We start from the raw sequence: 26,410 nt of genomic DNA on the forward strand, positions 1-26,410 counted from the left end.
TTGACTCTCAAGTAAATGTATTGTTTACTATAATAATTTAATTTGGAAATAGTTTGACCTAAAACTATCTTAATCATGAGATGTACAACCCAATGATTTAGCTGAATACAATTCTGCTGCAATAAAATTATAGATGATAGAATTAATGGTCCTCAAGTAAATTTATTATTCACTATAATGATGTACAACTCAATGATTTAGCTGAATATAATTCTGCTGAAATTAAAGTTATAGATGATAGAACCAATGGCCCTCAAGTAAATGTATTGTTCACTATAATAATTTAATTTGGAAAAGATTAACCTAAAACTATCTTAATCATGAGATGTACAATTCAATGATTCAGCTGAATACAGTTCTGCTGCAATAAAATTATAGATATCATCAACAGTAACTATGTAACATAATGAATCTTTTATAGAAAAAAAGTTTACATTTTTTGGACATAAATGAGAAGTGTTAGACTCTTTGTCCGTTTTCCTGAAAAAAGAGAAACATTGATTTAATTGTTTTGATCAGAAACACGATTACTAACGTGACTACTAAACAAACCTGATGGTATAATTTTTCAATATGTGACAAGCTCCCTCCATTTTTGTATTGTCCTCTCCCAGGCCAGTTATCTACCCATAGCCAGATCAAATAACATGACTAGCTACTAAAGAGAGCAATGTACTAAAAATCGAACGGCCATTCGATTTCCATTCAAATTATTCCGGTTTGAATTCGTCGTGTGTGATGCGTGATGTAATGAAAAGTGTGGAAAATGGATGGGTGTGCTCGGAATCGTAGTCGTTCTACCGGCATTGTTTACTCGGAAGGAAGTTCAACTCGGAAGTGGCACTATTCATGAATCTCATACGAGGGGCAGAGCGACGCATATACACGCATCTCGTGTGTGCGCGTGTGTCAGTATCTCTACAAAGATTATTTGATGTGTAAGTGCACGTTTCACAGATGAGGCGCGGTGTATTTAATGCAACATGAATACGTGTGCGTGTATGTTTGACGTAAAAACGTCATTCAAGGGGGCTGGCTGCGCAAGCGTAACTTGAAATTCTGTACACGGATCAGTGTCAACTGATCTACAACAGCGTTTCTCAATCTTTTCTACGAATTACGAGTTATTACAATTAAAAAATTATCTGTTTATTTTTTTATGAAATGATTGAAATCTCATACTTGGTAAATAAAAATCACATAACCTGTTTAGAGTAGGTACAATGTTTGTACCTATGACATAAGTGTACATGTAACTAGAGCAACTAAAGTAGAGTACAATATTTGTACAAGTAGTAGGTACATTTTGTTTTATGTTTTAAATAAATGAATCGTCCATAGAAGTATATATTTGCTTGCTCATATATGTAAAACTTTGTAAAAAAATTGCAATCTAATAAATTTTCTTGTATAGCAGCATCAGGTTTGATAATGAGACAAGTGAAGACTTTGAGTAACTTTTACATGTTACAAGTCAGCTAGTAATTTTATTTCACATAAAATTGTAAAATTTCAAGATAGAAGTTTGTAACTTTTGATTTGTAACTCGTCAACTTATCAATATATTATTAGTTATTAAATTGATGTGCTCAGATGTTGATTTTATACAATTAGGAAAAAGTGGAAAAGGGGAAATGATTAATCTTGCAATGCATGGAGTATCATTGAGCTGTTACTTTTACTCAGCATATTGCTTTAATTTATTACTTATTGCCAAATATTATTGGACGTTTTTAAATTCATTTTTTCTATTTTTGAAAGTACTTTTTATGTATCTTCTTAGAGCAAAAAATGATTTGTAATGTCTGTGATTGCCACATGAAATAATAATATAATAAGGAATAATTGGAAGTGAGAGTATACTGTTATTCATATTAACTGAAGTGTTCAATTTTAAATGATTTATGTTCAGAAGGTAATTGTTTTATACATGAATATTAACATATTTCTTCTTTCTGTTTTTAATGAGAGGAGTTAATGTTACTGGTGTACTTTTATTAAAATCAATATTAATATAATTCTTTTTCTGTGCCTGGAAATGGATTATGCATAGTATTTAAATATTGTCTATCAAAATTTGTTATTTTCCATAGATTTATGTTCAGAAAGTAATTGTTTTATATACAAGTATTAACATATTTCTTCTTTCTGTTTTTAATGAGAGGGGTTAATGTCATTGGTGTTTTTATTAAAATTAATATTAGTATAATTCTTTTCCTGTGTCTAGAAATGGATTATGCATAGTATTTAATTATTGTCTATCAAAATTTGTTATTTTCCATAGATTTATGTTCAGAAAGTAATTGTTTTATATACAAGTATTAACATATTTCTTCTTTCTGTTTTTAATGAGAGGAGTTAATGTCACTGGTGTATTTTTATTAAAATTAATATTAATATAATTCTCTTTCTGTACCTGGAAATGGATTATGCATAGTATTTAATTATTGTCTATAAAAATTTTTTATTTTCCACAGATTTCTGTTCAGAAAGTAATTGTTTTATACATAAATATTAACATATTTCTTCTTTCTGTTTTTAATGAGAGGAGTTAATGTTACTGATGTATTTTTATTAAAATTAATATTAGTATAATTCTTTTCCTGTGTCTAGAAATGGATTATGCATAGTATTTAATTATTGTCTATCAAAATTTGTTATTTTCCACAGATAATCGCGAGAAAACGATTATTTTCTTCGTAGCATATGAACAATATTTATTTTTACCTTAAAAATATTTGATTATTAAGTAGCACAAAATATTTTGTTCCTTATAAATAGATTTTCTGAGATTCTTTTGTTTATGTCATATAAATAATAATTTGTCAATTTTGTTAACTAATAAAATTAACTTGGTTTACATATAATTCATTGGAAATTTCAAATATTTTAATACTAAATTGCAATATATCAGATAACATTGTATCAAGCATCCAAGACAGGTTTATAAATTTTCATAAACTCTGTAAACAGGAAGTACTTGCACCACTTTATCTAACAGAATTTTGATGTTGCAATGCAACGTTACAGTATTTATTTTGCGAATAAATGAATTTTACAGCAGGATGCGTACTCTTTTGGCAACGGATTAATTTTACAATACACATCAGTAATTAAAATTTATCTGAGCGTAACGTGCAATTTTATTTTTCAATACGAAAAATTAAAATTGTAGAAAGCAAGAAAATGCAGCATTATGAAAATATCTCATAAACAGTTGAACATGGAAATTAGCCTTAAACTCTACTAAGAATTATAACGTTGGTAATTACGCCACAAATGAACTACAATTTGAATTTAATGTATTTTGTCCCGTGTGAAAACTGGAACTAATTTGATTTGTCATTGTATAGACTAGTTGTTATTTTTACTTTCAAAATTTAAAAAATATTGTACAGCAATATAGCAGAAAATAAAAATGAGTAACGATATAAATAATAATATTAATATTAGTATTAAACATAGTTTCATATACAAAGTAATTTGACAAAATGAGGGTCCCTTTATAATTTGGACAAGTTTTTCATTAAAAACTTGGCCAACTTTAAATCACATAAAATCATTATGTTTTTATTGGACCATTTTCTCCTGAAACAGATTTTTACCTTTCCTCAATGAAGTTAAATTCTTATAGTTTACCAAACATAGATGCATCCATTTGAACATTATTAACCTTCTCAATTATGTGTATTAGATTGTTCCAAAAGCTTCTTTTGCTTTATGAGGAAATAACAGATCCAGTAGAGACATTTTGATCTATTACTACAGAATAGATCATACATGGTTGAATAAAGTAATGTGCACCTATTATAAAATGAAAGAAGCTTGCAGGATACTTGCAAATAGTAAATTGATAACAGTATCAAGTAAATAAAACATTATGTATTTATGTATTCTATAATGGACAATTTTTTAAATGAAATCTGAAACGTCTAAATTTGTAAAAGAAGAAATATAGTTATTTCATATTATACAGAAATACAGATAGAAAATGCAAATGCATGTACAATGTGTCTAAAGCACTATGGCAATAAATTACACTACATGGCAATCTATTACTACAGAATAGATCATACATGGTTGAATAAAGTAATGTGCACTTATTATAAAATGAAAGAAGCTTCCAGGATACTTGCAAATAGTAAATTGATAACAGTATCAAGTAAATAAAACATTGTGTATTTATGTATTCTATAATGGACAATTTTTTAAATGAAATCTCAAACGTGTAAATTTGTAAAAGAAGAAATATAGTTAATTCATATTATACAGAAATACAGATAGAAAATGCAAATGCATGTACAATGTGTCTAAAGCACTATGGCAATAAATTACACTACATGGCAATCTATTACTACAGAATAGATCATACATGGTTGAATAAAGTAATGTGCACTTATTATAAAATGAAAGAAGCTTCCAGGATACTTGCAAATAGTAAATTGATAACAGTATCAAGTAAATAAAACATTATGTATTTATGTATTCTATAATGGACAATTTTTTAAATGAAATCTGAAACGTCTAAATTTGTAAAAGAAGAAATATAGTTATTTCATATTATACAGAAATACAGATAGAAAATACAAATGCATATACAATGTGTCTAAAGCACTATGGCAATAAATTACACATACACACGTGTAATATAATACTTAAATATCAACTTCTAAAACGACTGGAAATTTTTCAGTGTTGCTGATAAAATCTCCAGTTTGTAACACGTTGTTTATCAAAATTCTGTTTAACTGGAATAAGTGATTTGATCGAAGCGGTTCACAAGATCTGGTCCAAACAAATGGTCGCATATTTTTCGATATCATTTCAAACAAAACTGCTCGCGAAAATATTCAAACAACTTGAAAACATCATGCTTCTGTAAATGTATGAAGGTTTATTTTCGTTTACTGAATAAAGAAAGAGGTAGCCTGAAATTTAGTGCTCGGACGTGCAAACGGGTAATAAACGCAGTAGAACAGTTTGAGAAACCCTGATATTCGTAAGCATGTATTATATAAACAATACATGTTGGCGATACTCGCGCGAACAGAGAATCGCACGCGTGGGTGGGGACACGAGCGTGTTTTACGGGCGGCGGATCTGCTCGCGCTCAGTCTATTCCTGCGATTCATGGATCCTACCGGCCATGCCGCTGATTTGTGACCCGTTGACGTTTAATTCGGAATTCATAAGCGGCTGTCAGTGGCGCCGAAACGCGCAAATTTGGCTCGATTGTTCATGGATTTTGTAAGCATCAGGTCCGTGGACAGCATCACCGAAGCTAGTTTAACAATTTTACTGGTGTGTCCTACGTTGTAATTTCGTATATCTTTGAGTAACGTATCATAGTAAGTCGATCATTCCACCTGTTAATTAGAATTGTATTTACTTTACATTTTCACGTGTACTGTTATATAGTGATTTGTGAATTGCTTAATTAAAATTGGTTGCCAGCGATAGAAAAGTGGCTTTGTTGATTTTTAATTCTGTTTGCGAGGAAAGATCTGAATTAGCGGGTTAATTGTAAACTTGCATCAGGTGGTTGTGACATTCGGTTGTTCATAGTGCTGAATGACAATGTATGCAATATAAACATCAACAATATTAGAATTTGATTACTTGTTTTATAATTTCTTCCTATCTCGCAACATTTACCTTTCTCGACTTTTTATTGCGTTGATTATCCCAATTAATGAATTAATTATACAGGGTAGTTGGTAACTGGTGGCACAAGCGAAAAGGGGGTGATTCTACGTGAAAAAATAAGTCGAAAATATAGAATAAAAATTTTTCGTTTGAGGCTTTGTTTTCGAGAAAATCGACTTTGAATGTTCGCTCGGTACGCCTGCACTTTATCACGTCTCGTTGTAACGGATCTCACTGTAGATCGTTGTTTCGATGGATATTATCGCAGTTTAAGTTTGTTTTTGCCGTAACGGAAAATTAGGAATACATAATGAAATAATATGAAGTAATCATAAAGTTTATTATTACAAAAATTTCTGAAAATGTTGCCCATTCTGGCGAACACGTACTTCTGCTCTTCTAATTAAATTTCTATGAACAGTTTCTAACGCATTGGAAGTGTTTATCAACATAACGTCAATCGAGACAACGTGAGGCGTGATAAAGTGCACGCGTACCGAGCGAAAATTCACAGTCGATTTTCTCGAAAACGGAGCGTCAAACGAAAAATTTTTATTCTATATTTTCGACTTCTTTTTTCGTCTAGAATCACCCCCTTTCCGCTTGTACCACCAGTTACCAACTGTATATGTTAATCGCCTTTGCTATTTATATTATTTTACATATGGAATCAAAACATCTGAAATAAGAATAGAAACCAAATACGAATGAAACAAATAGAATAAAATAGAAACTAGAGGAACGCAAAATCCATCGTAAATGTATTTCGTATTTCGCAGATTTGTTTGGCAGACGTACAAGAAGAGCACATAATTGAATTATAACAATTAAAAACATTTTCACGTCGCATCAGCTGATGTTTTACCGTTGTCGTATTTACTTTTCAGATGATACAAAATCCGACCAAAGCTACGCCAATCAGAACGGTGAACCGAAGAGTTCCTTGATCCACCAACGAAACCAAACCGAGAAAAGTAAGAATCGATCATATTTCTTTTTCCCTTTAATCGATAACAGATATTACTTTGGAATGCTGTCCTGGCGGTGAATCATGCTTCTTGCACGGTCATAAGACAACATCAACTTCTTTCCCTTATTTACCGTGCACATTTGCACTCGTCATACTCGTTTCATTCATGGGAAGATGTAAATGCTACGCATTGATATTACTTTCTTGTGCGAATAAGATTATCAAATACGTTCCAACTGTTAACCATAGTCTTCGTAACATCATCTCAAAATTCGGGTATAGTAAGTAAAATATCACAGCAATTCATAAGCCGTTCTTTAAACATTGCTCCACCGACAATAGGATTATTTTTCATATCGTTTCTTACATCTCAATCATTTTATACCAACACTGCCATAACTACTCTAATTATCGAAAGACACTTGAGTTTTGGTTAGAGAATTTTCGGTTTAGAGATCTCAATCTTCCTCTAAATTTTTCTTCTCGTTAGTAGAATCGAGCCAAGCTAGCAATTATAGCATTTTGCTTTCCTTATTTCGCGAGCTTCTTGTTCACACTGTCGCACTATCGAACGATCAAACGATTCTCGTTAGAGTGGCATTTCCCTGACAGAAAGGAACGAGCCTCTTTTTCTTTACTTCGTCTTGTGTCAATACACGTTGATTGCCCTGAAGAAAATTATGCGACAAGTAGAGCATCTTCTCGAGAACGGTTTAACGATCCCTTTCGTTATTTAACTATACTTGTTTATAAACTGCGAACAAGATTGCATTTCGCCAGACACTAAAAAGCAAAAGCAGCGAAAAAAAAAACAAAAACAAAAGATGAAGCGTGAAAGAGAGAAAAAGTCGAAACTGGCCGATTTTACGATTCCATAGGAGTTTGCAAATTCTTCGAGTACGCTACCGACAAGGAAGAGATTAACATGCCGCACAGTGCGCGAAACCGCAGAAATCGCAAAGGTCGCAACAACAGAAGAGCCTGCCAAAGGCAGCAAACTCTGGATAAAGCTACGAAAGATAGCAACGCGACGGTAGAAATTCCAAAGAGCATCGAACACGAACACGAAGAGAACCTTCGCGAAGCTAAGACGAGGACGAACGACTCCGACTCGGAGAATACCGTACGCAGTGGCGAGATTCAACGGAAGAACGGGGAAGAGGACGATGTGAACGCGAGGAAGAACTCGGATAACGAAAGCAGCCGAAGGGCAGTTACATCGAAGTGTCGTAGATACGCGAAAGAGGAGAAGTGTCGAATCGAGATAGGAAGAGTGCAGCCTGGCATCAAAGTAATGAAGATCACAACGATCAGTAGTTCGCCTCTGGAGGCGAAAATCGATCACATCGCTGGTGTCGGTATCGTAGAGACTGGCAGTGTCGATAAGATGCCGGATAACGGGGCTATCGTCACAATTTCCGAACCCGTGGACCCTTTCTCTTCGCCCGCGACGAAAGTGGACAGGAAGAACGAAAGTGGACAACTGGAGAAGATGTTGACTGGCAACAAGCTGCAGATTCGCGATGTCAGCGACTGCGACACGGTGGAGACCGACAACGTTAAACCGGTTATCGTTGAAATGGAGTCGGACGTGGAAAGGGAGCCAACGGAGCTAGGTACGCGGTTGCAGGCGGACTTCGACGACACTGACGCGTCGAAGCAAGACCTCGCGGAGCCGAGGCGCGTCTGGGACAGCGTGATGCCGCACGACGTGGAGAGGAAACTGAGGAGCTTCATCGAGAGTCTAAAATTGCCGACTTACGCGGACGACGTCGTGGAGGCAGCGAAGCCGACGGACCACGAGCGGATCAGTGGCTCGACGCATAAGAAGGCGAGGAAACGCGCCACCTTCGAAGCGCAACACGCCCACTTGCAGGCGGCTAACAGATTCTTGGACATCATTCAAGAGGAGGGCGAGAAACTGTCCGAAGACGAAGAGCAGCACATAAGAGATTTTATTAACGAGGAGATTGGCAAATACCGGAGGAAAGAACGCTGCTCGCAACGGAAAGAGGAATTGACGCAAGAAATAAGAGAGCAGCTCAGTGTGAAGGTCAATGTGACCAACGTGGACGAAGAGATGTCCGGGAGAAAGGAAGATGATGATACAGGAAGAACTGTAAAGTTGGATAGAATGGAAACGGAGCTTGACGCCAGAGGAACGAGGAAGCCGATGATGACGAAGATCGACGAGGATGATGAATCGCGGAAGGATCTGAAGGAGGAGAATTTAAAGCCGAGAGAAGGCAACGCCATGGAAGCGTTAGGAGGGCAAAATGTCAACGTTGAAGACGAGTCTGCAGGAAGTGAGTCGTTCAAAATAGAGGAGCTGGAGCAAAGTATGGAAGAAGACGAAGAAACATCAGGGGAAAAGGGGGATACTAATGTGAAGGTCGAGGAAGTGGTCAGCGAACCATTGAGCGATGACAGTACGAGCCAAAGTGATTGTAAGTTGAATGTTGAAGACGAAACTAGTGGCCAAATTTTATTCTATGGTGCAAACGACGAAGTTAGAGTTTCGAATGGTAAGCAATTGAACGGGAAATGTGAAGCATCGACTGGTGATGTTGGAGTAAAGGAAGCGGAGAAAGTGTCACTCGTTGAAGAAGATACGTCGACGGAAGAGACGCCAGAAAAGCAATGGGAAGTTTCTGATGATTCAAGTATCGGTGCACGTTGTGCGACAGCACAGGTTGAGGAAAACAAAAATGAAAAATTGGGAGTGGCTAAAAATCGGGGTACTTCGAGTGAAGCGTCGGGAGAATCAAAGATCAGACAGTTAGAAATGGATGGTAAATGTACTCGTTGGGAAAGTGAGGCATCGATCGAACAGCCTGTTGGAGAAGGAAAATTGGACTTGGAAAATAATGTGCGAAATTCTGAAGCAAATGCATGGTCGGAGGAAACTGAAGAGTCGAAATCAATTGGCGAGGATAATGGTTCCAAAAGCGAAGTGCTGTGTGAGAAATTGGTAAAGGAGAAGGAACAGTGTATGAAAGACGACGTTGTGAAAGATTCCGAAGTAAATACGTTGGCTGACAGTGAAGCTACTGAAAATGGAAGAAGAAAGAATGGAGAAAGTGAGATAAAGTCCGCAAAAGTCGATGAAGAATCAGCAGAATCTGAAACAAAACATAGAGAAAATGAGGCAAAGTCTGTAAAAATAAATAAAGAATCATCAGAATCGAAATTTTGGCAAGGTGGAAGACGTACCAGTCCAGAAAACATTAACATTTCCGAATCAAGCACAACGAGAAACGACGAATTATCAAAAGAACAGTCCTGTTGCATAGACAGGAAATGGTCAGAAATTCAGGCTCCAGGGGACCTTATGTCGGTGACAGAGACAAAAGGTCGTAGCCTAACACCACCAAAGAGATCCTCTAGCCTGCCAGACATCGATTTCCAAGAGAAAACAACGTATTGCGGTGTTTACGACCGCAATCCCCCAGCCCCTCCGCTTCGTCGAAAGAGGGAAGCGAAGGAGCTCGTAGACGTTGACGATCCTCCCAGTCGTCCACCTCTTCCGAAGGAAAACCTCGATATATTGGATGCATCTTTCGGACGACCGTTGGAAACACATTCCTCGGAGGCACCAACGATGTGTAAGAATATTGGCAGCCTGAGAGCTTTATTGATAATAATATCCCGCAGTGACGCGTCCGTCAGAAATATTCGCGACGCTTTAAGCAGCGTGGATTCGTTGGCTCTGCCTGAGAACGTACGCAAGGTAATCGATGATCTAAGAGGAAGCGGGAGGAGGGCTTGTCTCGGGAGCGACATTACCGAATTGCACAATTGCCTTGAGAACGGCGCCGAGCTTGGCAATGGTGCAACTCCTGAAATAACGCATGACTGCTTGAATCGTAGCGTACGCGAAAAATCGCCGGCGAGATCCGACGCGCAAGACCCGGTCGAACGAATAGTGAAAATGGTGGTAGAATCGTCTAAGGACGATCGGGCGACAGTTGCCGATGAATCCAATCAGAAGCAATCCGAGAGCAAGGTCGGAACATCAACGAATGAAGATCAGGGGAAGAAAACTGAATGGGAACAGTCATCGCGTCATCGTGTTAACGAGGAGGTTATCAAGAGTGAAATGTCGAGCATGAAGAAGGTCGTAACGCAAAGGAACATATCGACTGTGCGTGACTTCAGGTCGCGTGATAATAAAGTTGAAGATTCGAAGGACACCAGGGAGCTAACTACCAGCGAGGAAGAGTTTGAAGAAATATACAAATACTCCACTTCGAAGGACAATGTCGAAGAGCAGTCTCACGTTCGTAAAATTAGCAAGCACTATGATCAGGATCGGAAGGAGCGCGAAGAATTCGATAGCCCATCGGAGATGCTAGACTCCGTTGCAAAAATCCAGCCCGAGCATTTCACGGATAAAGATAAGTTGGAGACGGTGGATTATCAAGGGCACGACTCGTCTAGCAGTGCGACTACTTTGAGTACGGTGAAGTATAACCCGGCAGACGCCTGGCAAGCTGACATTTGTTCGATAATAGTGGAGGAAGCGAGGAAGAGCAAGCTTAAGCGAGAGGCAGAGGAGAAGGTGGAGTCGTCCAGCTTGAAAAACAAACTTCCTTTGCTGAAGAGCGACGAATCGTTTTACAACGCAACGAGCTGTCACGAAGTTCCAGTGACACCTGAACCTATACCCTATTCGCCTGTGGAAGATCTGTGTTACGCGGCCATTGACAGTGATGAGAATTGTGGGAAAAGTCGGCCGCAGAAAGACGGGACTACCAATAGACCAGAGTCTTTAAAAGACCTTAGCATTAAGAAAATCTTGTCGATGCCGTACGGTTGCCACGTGATCAACGAGATCACGATGCCTAAATTTAACATCTTTAAAAGTCTACGATCTATCCCGAAGTTTACTAATAACGTAACGAGTGGTGAGATTGGGGACATTCCATTAAATATGCATGGAGTGAATGAGCAGCAAACTGAAACAGCTAAACTAACGACAGCCTTGCCGGAATCAAAGTGTTCTGATGCACGTAAAACCACTGTTTCAGACCAGACTATATCAGAGCAATTGAAACAGAAAGAACTGGTCGATTCGAATCTCGGCGACGAGTTACCCAAGTCGCGGCAAACGACCATGGCCAGAGATAGTTTGGGAGCGTGGGTAGGTTTATCGACGACCAAAGATCCCAGGTTGCTCGTCTGCTTATCACCGTCTCAGCAAAAAACCGCGATAAGAACGAGCGCGGACAACTTGCTGGATCTGCACAGAAAGTTCCTAAACAGGCACAGCTACTTCGACGAGGAGCCGCCTCCGCGAATCCCTGTTCCTAAATATCGAGTCGAGCTGCTACCGATCGACCAAAGTAACAAAGAAAGCGTCAAACGGGAGGTAAAAGTCGAATTCTCGAAACCGACTGACCACGATGAAAGATTAACTACCAACAGGCTGTTAGACATTATCAAAGAAAATTCTGACAATTCTAAACATCCACGTGGCACGAAACCAAAGTCGAGGAACGAGTCAAAGGTAAAGTTTGACGAGTCGGGGCAGTCCGACGCAAAGTCCTCTTATACAAAGTCCAGTACTCCTGACAACGGTCAGCAGCGTCTCAAAGTCACTCGCCTGTGCGACTGGTTGAACTTAGCAAGACGCGAGCCCGTCAGTAATGCGCGGCACGCCACGTCGCTCTCCGATGATTTATTAATAGAATCGTCGGCTGAGGGAAAAGAGCGCGATAAGAGTCGGAAAGAGGTTGGGAAAGAGTCAGGGTCAGATAGAATCAAGGAGCACGTTTCTGGTAAACGATCGGCGCCAGGTCATTTCATCAACTCCGCTTTGATGGTGAACTCGCTGGAAAAGCCGGAGCCGCCCGTCAGAAGTCCGACGCCTTTCAGCAAGAGTCCCATTACACTGAACAGCGCCATCATCGACAAATCGATGCCAGACACCGCGGACAGGAGGACACCGCCTCGACGGACCATCGACCCGCGTTACAACGTGAACTCAGCGTTGATCGACAACAAAGTGGAGGTGCCAGCGCGTCTGAAACGCGTGATCAACGTGGACAAGTCGTGCATCGACACGACGAGTATTTTCGATCAAAGTCCGCCTAGAAGTCACCTGGAGCCACGGCGATACAAGAGCGAGGAGGAAGAAAATGCGAAACAGGTGGCAGCTACGGAAATCGTGCAAAATCTGAAGAAGCTTCAAACCGAGGCGGAAACTCGATTGGAAGGTCGTCGAAAGTATTCCCTGCCCCAAGAGTATTTCGCGCAGCAGTTGAAATACATAGAGCTGCTGGAGAATCAGCTGAAAAACGTGATATTAGCCGAGGAGGAAGAGAAGGAAGCCTTCGAGACATTCCAAAGACACGCGAGGCAACGGCCGCAGGAGAAAGGCGTAACGAAGGATGTACCGAAGAGACTCCCATCTTCAGACAAGTCTTCCGATCGAGTAAACAGCCCTGAGATTAAAGAGAAAGCCTGCCAGGACACTTCCAACGACGAGTCTTGGGTAGAGAGCCAAAGCTGGCAAGAGAAGTCCGAGGAAGTGAAGGAGGATTATTCGGAGACGATTAATAAACATGGTCACAAGGATTTTTCGAAGAAGGTGCATCACGAGAACGGTTTCCACGAGGAGGAGTGTGAAAAGCGAATCGAGCACGTGGAACATCATTCCGTGATGACCAAGAAGGGTGACAGAGTTGCTGAAAAAATGAAAGCAGATCGAGCTGAGCGAGCTGGTAAAAAAGCACCTACGGGGGAAGAAACGACGAAGGACGAGCGTGGTTTTGGCAAGGAAAATACGTCGCCTGAGATGGCTAACTCACGGAGAACCGTGAAAATCGAAAAACCAAGCGTGCCCATGGCCGTGGAAAATAGCGAAACGTTTCGACAGAGAATGTACGACGAGTATGTGCACAAGGTGCTCGAGCGAGAGGAACGGAAACATCACAAAGTGGTGAAGATCAGCACTCACGAGGATATTCAGAAATTGAAGAATAATTTGCAAAAAAGTGGCATGAGCACCGTTGAGAAAGAGTTTATAGAGAAAGCGAGGAACAGGTTAAATAAATTCGGGATTAATTTGGACGGAAGCGAATCTGAAAGCGACAAAAGCGGTGGCAAAGGGAAACGTGAGAAAAAGACGAATGGGAGGAAGGAAGAATGCAACGAGGAGGAGAATATCGTGAAGGTGAAATGTTTGATCGACGGGAAGGAGTTCGAAGACGCGAAAAAGTTACCGAAGCATCTGCAAGAATTCCTTGCAATGTCCGCCACGTTCGACGATGGTGAGTGTCACCGAATCGAGGATTGCAGTGTTATTTCAGCGTTGTTTTCCATTGCTACGGTTGAAATATCGTGCTCGAGTGTTGATCGAGTGTTGATTTTTGAATTTTCCAAGATACGAATGACGTGTCGAATATTGGGTACATAACAGTCACTAACGCACGTTCGTAGCCTTGTGGTGGATTGCATTGTCGTAGGTTGCTTGCCATATTGCTCGTCACTAACGATATTCATGGCCAACGAATGATTTTTTCTTTTTCTTTCTTTGCTCGTCTTTTTAGTTTACAGCCATTCGCGTATTGGTTGTATTTTTGGTTAGCAACTGTTTCTCTTCTTGCTTATTTTATATCCGCGTCCTATGGAAGATTCATTAGACAGGGTATTATAAATTAGACAAGCGGTTCCCTGTGCGATTGTAAGTTAAAAGAGCAGAGTTAATGTTTTTCATACAGAGCTTCATTTTTCAGAATATTAAAGTTACTCTGCATTTATAATTTTTTTAACTTTTTTGATTTCTTCTCTACATTTATTAAGATTAACCATAATATTGTCGAGATTTTGAAATATTACATTATTCAAACTGACTGTAGATTAAAGCTGTGTCTTAGACAGTAAAGGAAGGTATTAAGACGTAGGCTGGAACTGTAAGGAAGCTACTTTTTCTCTGATTTTGATGACTTTTGCATATTGTTGAAGTGGTCATCGCTTCTGAGAAAACTCTACTACTGGTCATTTAGTTTTCTCAAGCCATCGACAGCGTATAGACAAAGGACTGGGACAAGGAGCCACCATAAACATGAACTTTTGGTTTATTGGCCTTGTAAGTGTTATTGGTTTATGGATGGTCCTTGGGACAATCCTTGAGACTATTAAGGGTATGCGATAAGGATGCGAGGATTGCCCTCGGTGCATGACCTGGTCTAGTGATATTGGCTTCGGGGTGTTCAGTTATACTGTAACACTGCTAGCGTGCGGATCTGGACCAGCTCAAACTGTAGTCATACTTGCAACTTCACTTCTCTATTAAATACAGTGACGAGCAAAAGTGTAAACACACTCAGCTGATTTTATGTAAAAAGCGATACTACGATTAATTTTTCAGGTGATCGGTAGAGATTAGGTAACAGTAACTACAAGCTGCGTCTGATTAACGAAATGTAATAGTTCATTTTCATTAACATTAATAATGTACAGAATATTTTATAACAATTGTGTTTTGACACAATGTTTACAGTTTTGCACGTTTCGTCAGAAACGTTTATGATAGCATGTAAATGCCAGGGAAACGAAACTGTCAATAAGCACTGATTGTCCGCTGTTTCGCAGTCAACTGTTCCACACCATTGTTAGATTACTTTTCAGTTTGATATGTTTAATCCAAGATGAAGCCACTTAGTGAAGATAAAAGGAACAGTATTATTTGTTTGTGTGATAAAGGTTTGTCGTTGCGGCAAATTGCAGAGAAATGTGCTGTCAGTCATACGATTGTTGCAAGAATAAGAAAAAAGAATGTTAGTGCAGCAATTTTTTCACAAAACGGTAGACCGCGACTTATTTCGGATAGAGCAGCGCGTGAAGTTGCACACTGTATTCGGTCGGATAGTTACGAAACATCAAAAATTGCTGCTCAGGAAATCGAAATAAGTGCTAGCGAATGGACCATTCGTCGCTCTTTAAGGAGAATTGGTTTACGAGCGAAGGAAGAAGAAAGTGAACCAGCTCTTTCAAACAAAAATATTAAATTACGAAAACGATTTGTCGACAACTACGAAGAATGGACGACCGAAGATTGGAAAAGAGTTATATGGAGTGACGAAACAAATTTTAACAGATTCGAATTCGACGGAAGGTCCTGGTATTGGACTTCGTCCGAGAATAATGATCAGTCAGGTGGTATAAAACAAACTATGAAGTTTGGAGGTGGCTCAACTATGTGTTGGGGTTGCTTTACTCGCAGAGGTGTTGGTCCCTTAGTTCGAATCGAAGGTATAATGCGAAAGGAGCGTTATTTGACCATTCTACAAAGTAATTTACCTTCTGTGGTTAATTCTATTGGATATAATGAACGTGAAGTAGTATTTCAACAAGACGAGCATCCTAAGCATACTGCAAAAATAGTTAACACCTGGCTAGAAAATCAAAATTTTTCTGTGATGAAGTGGCCGGCACAAGGTCCGGATATGAATCCGATCGAAAATTTGTGGTCCATTTTGAGAAGAAGGCTGGCAAAATATAATAATCCACCTTCAGGTGTTCATGAATTATGGGAAAGAACACAACAGGAATGGTACAATATCGAACCACAAATAATTAAAAATTTAATTGACAGTATACCTCGTAGATTAAAAGCATTAAAAAAAGTAAAGGAAAGTGGACGAAATACTAGGTCGAAACCTTGATTCGACGAGTATAATTAAAGCGTAAAACTGTAAACATGGTTTGAGATGTCAATTTTTGTAAAATGTTCTGTACATTATCAATGGTAATGAAAATGAACTATTACATTTCGTTAATCACTTGCAGCTTGTAATTACTCTTACCCTAATCTTTACCGATCGCTTGAAAAATTAGTCGTGTTATCGCCTTTTACATAAAATCAGCGGAGTGTGTTTACACTTTTGCTCGTCACTGTATATATTTGTCTACCTTACAATTTATCCACGCGTTTCTCTCTTTATACATAACATCAACGCATATGTTGTAGAAGTCAACATTGTGAACAACTTCTTCCTCTGTATGCAACTGTCGCACGACTATAGTTTCTGAGATATTCCTAAAAAACTATAGATACCAGACAACAGTGAATTCTGCCAATTATTTGTGTAACTGTAACAGCGTACGTGTTTGTATTAGTTGTCGACCGTCTATCTTTTGTTTATCTTTTGTTTGTTTGTCGAGCGACAGTTGCATACACAGGAAAAAGTTGTTCAAATTGCTGGTTTCTAAACATATACAGAAAAGTATCAAAGTTGGAGTGGAAGTAGCTTTTCTACAGCTTCACCAGACATTTTTGTTTAACGAAAATGAAAATATTTGACGAATCAAATGTTAAAAATATTATATTTTTCATATTTTCATATCTTTTTTGTCACTTAAATGAAAGTGACGTTTTCAACAGCATAGTAAAGATCTGTTGTTTGGGTCAGATTGCAGGTAAACATAGGGGAAAAATATGTTGTCCGTGGTTTGTTCAAAATCATCGTTAATAGAAATTATTATAATGGTAATGACGTTCTAGTATCGACAGGTTTTTGTTAATGATTCATGCTTTTGACGTGCATTTTTCAACTATGAATTAATATGATAAAAATAATAATTATTGCTTTAAACGGTTGTATCTGTTTGATTATCAGCAAGCTTTGTTCACATAAAATTTTGTGTGCTTAGTTTAACTTTGAGTTAGGTGAATTCATGTAGACAAGCAGAATTTGCAGCAATAATATTTCAAATTTCATGTTTGATGAATATCTTCATATCAATTTTATATTATTATAAAAATTGGAATAAAAATTTTGTGATATTATTACAAAGGATATAAAATTGAAAACTTTTCAATTAATTTTTACATCTTTTATTACTACCATTATATTATTATTATAATGAAGTATCGTTAAATATAAATATAATTTAGATGTATTAATTCAAATCTTTTAATGATACATACAAATTAATGATGTTAACTTATACATATGCAGCAAATTTTATAATATTATATTTGGAATTTAACTAATTTCAAGTGTTTTCCTAAGTGTTTTCCTAAGAATGAGATCTCCAATTTTTGTTTTTTATAGGATTGGAAGCTGCCTTCCATAAAACATAATTTTTAAGCTTTTATAAAACATAATATTACATTCTTTAATATATTACATAATATATTATTAATATATTTAATATATTACATAATATTACACAATTATTCTTGGGTCAAATTAGTGATTTTTTCCGGGACTGTATTCTCAGTTTTTAATAATTTAGGAATAATTATGTTTAATCAACAATATTTATGGTCTATGTTTAATTATAAAAAAAAAATAACAACATAATATTACATGCATATATATTCATACAATTTGCAGAAAGTATTTAACTAAGTATGTGATTTTGAAAATTTGTAACATATATTTAATTCGTCTCTCTTATCGAGGTTGATAAGCCACGCCAATATCCGAAATGCTGTGGCTGATATATATGTTGCAAAATATGCGATAAAAGCGAGTAGAGTAAATAACAGCAACTTATAAATGATATTAGCATTTTATACGAATTGTAAGAAATATATAGAAAATATGTAGAAATATGTAGAAGATAAACGTTAAATGGATTGAAATATGATATTTATTTTTAATATAAAATTTGATTTTTAAGTACGTACGTTTATAAATAATATCGTATACGTGTGATATTGTAGTAAGTATTTTCCTTCAATCGCAACAAATTTTCCTCGAACTAACAATTTATTAAGTTAAACACAAACAAGATACATGTACATATGTATATTGAATAAATTAAATATTATTAAATATAATATATAATATAATAATATATAATATAAATTAAATTAATTTATTATATATTTATTATATGATATAATAGATACTACATAGTAATATACAAATGCCACATTTTTAAAATTGAGATCTATTTCCAATCACGGAAGTATTTTATGTGCTTACTGTTTTAAGTATGTTAGTACTACTGATCTTTTCCATTCATTGGCTATTCCAATATGTAAGTCATGTTGTTTCAAGATATTTTTAGTGTCAACGTCTCATTTGAAGAATTTGTTATCTTGTCTTATATCGTGGTATTGCCAGTAACATTATGACGACTGGTTTCTTTTTTAAGCAACTTTCATCAGGGTCTGGCTAGTTCTGTTAAGAATTTATAAGATGTGACTAACCATTGAAAATCAGATGTCAAAGTGGCGTCATCAGACGTTGCAATATTCGTAATGTTCGTTATAAGAGTAGGATTAATTACTTCAGAAGCCTCAGCAACTTTTATTTAGTTAAAATGTAAAGAAAATTGTTGTTATTTCTTTATTCAGATGTAGGAACACAATAGCTATTATTTTATTCTTTGGATAAATCTATCACACCGTTCTGAGCCGAAAAACCTTTACTGCACATTCTCACATGGACTAGGGATAAAAACAAAAGAACATCTTAAACCTATCGATTAAATCTATCGATTGTAACTAGAACTATTTTCTAGTTACTATTTCTTGTAACTAGCGCATCCGCATATAGATGGCGGGCACGAACTCACGTTGTCATTTTCAACAATCATTAAACATGCATTTTATTAACTGTCATTCTATTTCTATATCCGATCATCTCCTGAGTTGTTACAACGATGATAGACGTCATGTTCTCTTAAAAATTAAATATCGTCACTGTGAATACAGCTGTAAGATATTTACATTTTAAATAACGAAATAAAGTATGAAACTAAAAGCACATAATTTTATTTCTATTCAATACGTACTTTGTTGCATTATTAGATTTATCTTGATTACAATTTTACATTAAAATAAATATTAAATTTGTCCTATTTAATATGAGATTTTATTTAATAGAATATGAAATTTGTAAATTAAATAAAAAGAAATGAAATGGTCATCTAGGAACAGCTCATAAGTTATGGAGTCCAAAAAAAGAATTGTTGAAATTTATATTTTGTCATCACGTATAAACTACTGAAGAGATTTTTATGTTTTCTCTGTTGTATAGTTTATTGGTGTTTGGAAAAGAAAATAGAGTATGTTTCATCCCGATTCGTTTTGTAACAGCTGAGATAGCCTGGCTGATCTGAATTGTATATACTGTCATGTTGCGTAGAGGTCAAGCAACGATGGTTATTATTTACGTCGCGTTTATTCCGAAATCGAGCCTTTTTTCGAAAAAAGCTGTTAGTATAAAAAATTTGTAGGGATTTAATACATAAAAATTTATTGCTAAAAAATTGTCCCGTATATTTGTAGTGTACGTGAACGAAATCGTAAGCAACCGTTAGTATAATATAGATCTTTCGCGGGAGATAGAAAGTAGACGTAATTCGAACTATACGTGAGTTAATTTTCACAGACATCGATAAGAAATTAAAACATAATGAAACAAGAAATAAGGTTTGCGTAACGTTATATGCTGAACCGATAGACGAAAAGCGGATTGGTTTCTTGCCCATAAAGTGGAAATACTGAAAGATAAGTTTGTTTACTTCGCGTAGGTCGTAGGATATCGTCACGACTAGAATATAGAATAATAACTTAAAGCTGTTAGAATTTTTACTGCCGTAAATTTTTATATCTTTTTTCGTACCACATAAACTTTTACGTTATGTCTTTCTTCTCATTCTATATAAAGCTCGAAATACCTAAATTAAATAGGGATGCAAAAGTATAGGTCAAATAGTTTAATATCTTTATTAAATATGTATATAAATATTTATTTTACTTTTTTACTCTTCAATTATTTGATTATACAACACAAATGTTCTGTAGATATCATTATAGGTATATTTATATTACTTTACACATTAGCATATTTAGTATATTTTTGAAAAGCTTGAAGGATTGAAATTTCAAAATATTTAATCTTGTCGATGAGGAGTTTGCATAGCATCAAACCAAAATTAATTCAGTACTACCAAAAACAATACGTTTTGTAAAGTATGAGTATAAAAGTATGAGGTACTTACTTAATTAAATTACTGTCATATATTTGTATTTTGTTCTCAATAAAACGATTGAACAGTTAAACGAAAGGATTTAATTTAGCATCAAAAATATACTTTTGGTTGATAACACAGTCGGTTTTTCTTATGTCCTCAATTGAAGCACAAAGTTTTTGAGAATGGAAACTTATACTATTTCAAGCTTTACATATTACTTTGTGTGTTTTTCCGGCAGATGTCACTTTCAGTGCGTCCATATCTTTCTCACTGACACGTGCTTTGACATTTAAGCTATAAAAATACACAGACTGGATTGTTAAATTATGTGGATCTTCTTTTCGAGCTTATTTATAGTAATGGACGTGCTTAGGTATATATTACTTTATAACTTACCTATGAGTAAAATCAAGATCTTAATATATCAAAAAAATATCTGAAGTTTTTCATCATTGTATTACGCAATTCATGACATACATACAGAAATAATCGTGTTTCTTATTAAAACTACTATTAATATCTTTATTAACAAAGAATATTTTTAACAATGTTATACTTCAAAATATTATGTATAACATCAATACGTATAAAATACCAAAAGTCAAATTTTACAGCTCATATGTAAAAAATAATTCATTTTGAAAATAATTCTGTCATTTACCTAGGACGTGGCATTTTTCGGAAGAACAAAGACTTAATATAAACAACGATACACCCGAATTAATTTATAGGCATTCCTGACAATAATAATACTAATAAATTGAAGACCAATGATAACACATTCAGTGCTGATCGATTTTTTATTACGTATAGCGTAGATAATAAAGCGCTAACGGATCCTATTCTATACGTTTTTAGGGATATAAGAATGTGCGTGAAAAAGAGGGAAAGAGAGAAAGAGAGAGAGAGAGAGAAGTATTCAAGAAAAAGAGAGGAAAGTTGGGTTAATACAAGAGTCCAGGGCCTGCTAATGTATCCATTAGTAAAATGCGTCTAAAAAATTTTTCCGCAAAGCACGTCACCGGTTTTACAATGTACAGCTGATTCGACGCGATGTTTTCGTCGCGCTGTCGAGAAATGATCCTCATAAAAATGCGGCCTGAGAAGACCCCACGAGGGTCTACTGCAAATTTATAATGCGCACGTCACGTCAGAGTCATCAAATCTGACGTACACGACCCATTGTAGTAGAAAGAAAAAATAAGTTCGAAGCTTCCCAACGGCTGAATCATGAGTCATAATTATATAAATTATTGATAATTTGCGATTAAAATTGCGATTTTATATTTAAACTATTTGTTATTTATTATTCGTATATTTATTAAATTCGTTTTTTAATTAGGATGTTTGCTGATTAAATGGGTTCAAATTATTTTTGTTGCTATTGTTTAGATGGTTGAGTAATTGAAATAGTCAAAAAACAAAAAAATATTTCGGTAATGTTTAAAAACATAAATAAGATGTTTAAATTTTGTCTTTTTGTCAAATATTAACAAGTAATTACGTGTAATTTTCTATTATTATAATATTAAGTGCTTGATGTTAATTTTGTTTTTATTGTTTACTCATTTTCCGTTATTCGTATTCCGAATAAATTTTGGTTGTTAATCGTAGCAAGTTCATAAACTGGCAACTGACAAGCAGAAACAGTGGCGTGGCAATCGGCCGATGGTGGCCTGAGCTGAGAGTGCAGGTGGAAAAAGGCACCCTTGTTGGACCTAGTGAGGTTTTTTTTTTATTTAATTCTTTTCATTCTCAATTTGTCCAATTTGGACATTTGATAGAATGACCTAGTGAAATCTTTGAAAAATTGTTCAATGTAATACCGTGATAGCCCGAGGGTCTCTAAATGGGTCTTCGAGATACTTGAACCTGAATAGAAACGGTTTCATATATTCGTACAGGACCGATTTTGTCGGCCACGTTATCTTGCCAATCGAAATAGTTTCGTATGAATGCATCAAAGCTTTGGATTGATTTAGCTCACCAGTGGGTTCCCGGTTTTAAGCTGGAAATGCATTAACAAGCTAAGCCAATCCAAAGGTATTTGCTTTGGTCTATTTATATGGAACTGTTTGCATTCGGAAGCTAAACTGATTCAGTTATTGAAAAATCGATCCTGTAAAAATGTACAGAACTATTTCCATCGAAGCCAAGTCCAAGTATCTCGAGGACCCATTTAACTCGACTAGTATGAGATTTCTTTGGCATCAATTTTTCGAAGACTTAACAAAACTTTACCATGACATTCCATACTACCTGACAGTGAATCGTTAGGCTTTGAACTGACCTTCGTACATGGCTCAACATTACATTTTCCCCATTACGTAGGGCAATCAGGATCCTCTCCTTCCCTTCAACACCTACAAACGCAACATATAAAAGCTGCAAGTACTCGACCACGAGACTAGTCTTGTGTACAGTCTTGGCCGTGATTTGAATAACTATTTTAACTTCGCTACTTCGTTGTAATATACTTAATCATTTTGTGAATGAGTCACGACACTGTCTCGGCTTGCCAATTGTGTCTGTTTATAAACTTGTTACAATTAGTAACGAAAATTTATTCGAATGATGAATAACAACAAAGATTAAGCAATAAATACACAATTAACATTAAATACCATAATGGTAAAAAGATATAAATATTTGATTGTTAATAATTTTATGATTTTATTTATGTTTTTCAATACTTCTAAAACATTTTCTTGTTTTTTATTCAACCGTCTGAAAAATAGTTTGTATTTATTTAATCAATATCCTAATTAACAGAAAAAAACAAATTTAATGAATAATAAATAACAGATAACAAATTTTAATCGTAAATAGCACATAATGTATATAATTATGTATATAACTATTTGTTGCTACTACTACAATGGGCCATGTGCAGCTGACCTGATGAATCTGGGCGGACCATGAGCATCATAAATTTGGAGCAAGCGCGTCTCGGGCTGTGTCCTTCAGAAGATTCTTTTTTTGACGACTAGGCAGTCTTCACCTGCCCTCGCAAACGAATGGATACCTTCCGATATAAGAACGCTCTCGATCAACTATACCTTGTAGAATCTTGTAAAACCGGTGACATATCTTTTGCAACAGATATGTACAAAAGATCTGTGTTAAAAACTGTGACAATTTTGCCTGAGTTTGAACTGGTTTAGATCAGTGAATCGTCAACTTTAAGCTACCTAACAAGTCAGTGCCTTAGACAAGGAAGGTGTCTTAGACATCGATAAGAAAAGTCATGTTGGAAATCATATTTATTAGAATAGGTTGGAGTGACCGTTTGCGAGAAAGGCATTGGTAGATTTCTGGTGGCAAGCAGAGGGAGCTGCTGCATGTTAATGCGATATTTTATTTGTTTATTTTAGAAAAATATATAATTTCGTTGACAATTAATTTTTTTTTAAATCTAATTTTTATTATATTTGATCCACGTCTTTTGTCAACATATTACAAAAATATTAGTTCTGCGTACAAAAATTGTCGAGTGAACGGAAAAAGGGAAAGGTATAATAAGGTACAGATCAGAAGAAAATTAGGTTAATAAGGTTAGACATGAATAGTTGATGAAATTATTATATTATTGCGTTCGCTATATTTTTCCATCTTTACACTTGGTCTTTAAACAAAATAAAACGAATTAGTCTCCATTTGAAACGATAGAAGTGAGCCACGACAAATATAATAGAATACATGGTGCCTTGATTTATGATGTGATTCTACATGAAAAAATAAGTCAGCAACGTAGAATACAATTTTTTCATACGAAGCTTTATTTTTTAGAAATCTGACTCCCTCACATGTAAGTGTTAGCGAATTGCTGTAATTTAATATTAATAGTTATGCTTTGATTTGTTATTGTTGCGAATTTTGGATCTTAATAACCGAAATAATGGTATAGGTACACTAAATTTACACTTGCAATTAATATTAGAATAGTTATATATTTATTTGATAAACGATTTCAAAGATATTCATCGATACACACTTGCACGCGTCTCAGCATTTTCTTCCATATCAGACTGTTAACTGAACAGTTTACATTCCTTTGTTTTCGAGACGTCGCGCACACACATACGTCCACATACTGATATTCACATCAAGTATCATTACTACGCATCTAACCTAGTCTAGCACATAAAATTATACATATCTCAATAGTTGAATACACATTGCTCTTTGCATTTTCTATGAAAAGTATCGTATTCTGCATAATTTATTTGTTGTATAATTTTGTTGCATAATTTATGAATGTTAAACGTTGTGAAATGTTATAAAATTTGCTGTCCTGCTTGATTGTGTGTTTTCTAATACCATAAACACAAGTCAAGCCGTTAATCCACACACACTGATGAGACAAATATTTAATGTCAATTTTCTTAAGGCAGAGCCTCGTATGAAGTAATTTTATTTCATATTCTCAACTTCATGTAGGATTTCTATAGAATCACATAGTCACTCTGTACAATATGTGCAATCATACTTTTACAATATCTTAAATATGTATGTTGCATCAACACTAAGACTATCGATCTTCTATTGTATATCTAAATATTAGGTTGTCCGAAAAGTTTCTTTTGTTTTATAAGGAAATAATAGACGCACAATGTTTTTTGTTTTACATTAGTTTATTGAATTATGCATTATGAAATGGATCATACCTAATTCAATAAAATAATATAAAACAAAAATTGTTGTTCATCTATTATCATCTTATGTAACGAAAGAAACATTTCGGACAACCCAATACATCATACACAATGAATTAGGATTAAAGCAATATAACGAAAATAAATAGGTTGTTGAAAATGACGAACGTGAGTTCGTGCTCGCCATCTATATGCGGATGCGCTAGTTACAAGAAATAGTAACTAGAAAATAGTTCTAGTTACAATCGATAGATTTAATCGATAGGTTTAAGATGTTCTTTTGTTTTTATCCCTAGTCCATGTAAGAATGTGCAATAAAGGTTTTTCGGCTCAGAACGGTGTGATAGATTTATCCAAAGAATAAAATAATAGCTATTGTGTTCCTACCTCTGAATAAAGAAATAACAACATAAGTACACCTATCCCTCGACTTACGCGAGGTATCTGTTCCATGTGGATTCATTCTACGCGAATGAAAATCGTATAAATAAAACCTGTCAACACAAAAGACAAGATATGTACATATATCATCGCTAGCACAATATAATCTACTTTTATGCTTATCGTATACAGCACTGACTTTCAGCATTGCCGAATAAGTTACTATATACATTTGTTACTTTTAATACTTCTAGGAAAATATGTTTTCTGGCCGCGTATAAAAACTACCGCGTAAGTTAGGTTATAATTTACCGCGTAAGAATAGTACCGCGTAAATTGAGGGATACAAGCCTGGTACCAATCATTGTGATTGCTTTGGTAGTGCTACTATTAAAATCAGGTGTAGTATTTATTATTTATTGTTGCTTAGTCCGTGCCTTTTGGCTTTGAACGAACTTTCGGTTTTACATCTCTTATGTCTATTTCTTTTCTTATATATCTACCTCCCCTCTTTTCAACTCTATTCTATTGCACTCCCTTAGTTATTCTATTCTCTAAGAACTAAAACTAGGAACTACAAATTAACCACTAATCACTAAAAGCTATTGCAACTTTGGGCTTTAGTCTCCTTGCTGTGCATCCTTCCTGTCGTTTGCCCTTCTCTTCTCTATCATTGCTTTCAGTTCTGCTAAACCTTCTCCCGCCTCATTTAGCACTTTTCCCATGTCTTTTGGTCCTCCCGTTGTTTCACATTCTTCTATTACGTGTCTCAGGTCTTCTTCTTTCCTTTTACATAGTCTGCATCTTTCTTCTT

The 26,410-nt window shown here is 35.6% G+C and overlaps 1 protein-coding gene and 1 long non-coding RNA gene across 2 annotated transcripts in view; one reads left to right on the forward strand and one right to left on the reverse strand.

Annotated features, from left to right (window-relative positions):
- The window catches only part of LOC126926444 (uncharacterized), a 343,177-nt gene that overhangs the window by 153,883 nt on the left and 162,884 nt on the right, over positions 1–26,410 (forward strand). The window contains exons 5-8 of the mRNA XM_050742776.1: positions 6,534–6,620; positions 7,495–11,520; positions 11,680–13,890; positions 20,699–20,701. Of these exons, the coding sequence (XP_050598733.1) occupies positions 6,534–6,620; positions 7,495–11,520; positions 11,680–13,890; positions 20,699–20,701 (6,327 nt within the window). The remainder of the gene's footprint in view (positions 1–6,533; positions 6,621–7,494; positions 11,521–11,679; positions 13,891–20,698; positions 20,702–26,410) is intronic.
- LOC126926460 (uncharacterized) overlaps positions 24,497–26,410 on the reverse strand; it is a 153,879-nt gene continuing 151,965 nt past the window's right edge. Inside the window, exon 3 of the long non-coding RNA XR_007714622.1 lies at positions 24,497–26,290. This is a non-coding gene — a long non-coding RNA (uncharacterized LOC126926460). The remainder of the gene's footprint in view (positions 26,291–26,410) is intronic.

Source organism: Bombus affinis, chromosome 18 (assembly GCF_024516045.1).
Source record: "Bombus affinis isolate iyBomAffi1 chromosome 18, iyBomAffi1.2, whole genome shotgun sequence".
Classification (NCBI taxonomy): domain Eukaryota; kingdom Metazoa; phylum Arthropoda; class Insecta; order Hymenoptera; family Apidae; genus Bombus; species Bombus affinis.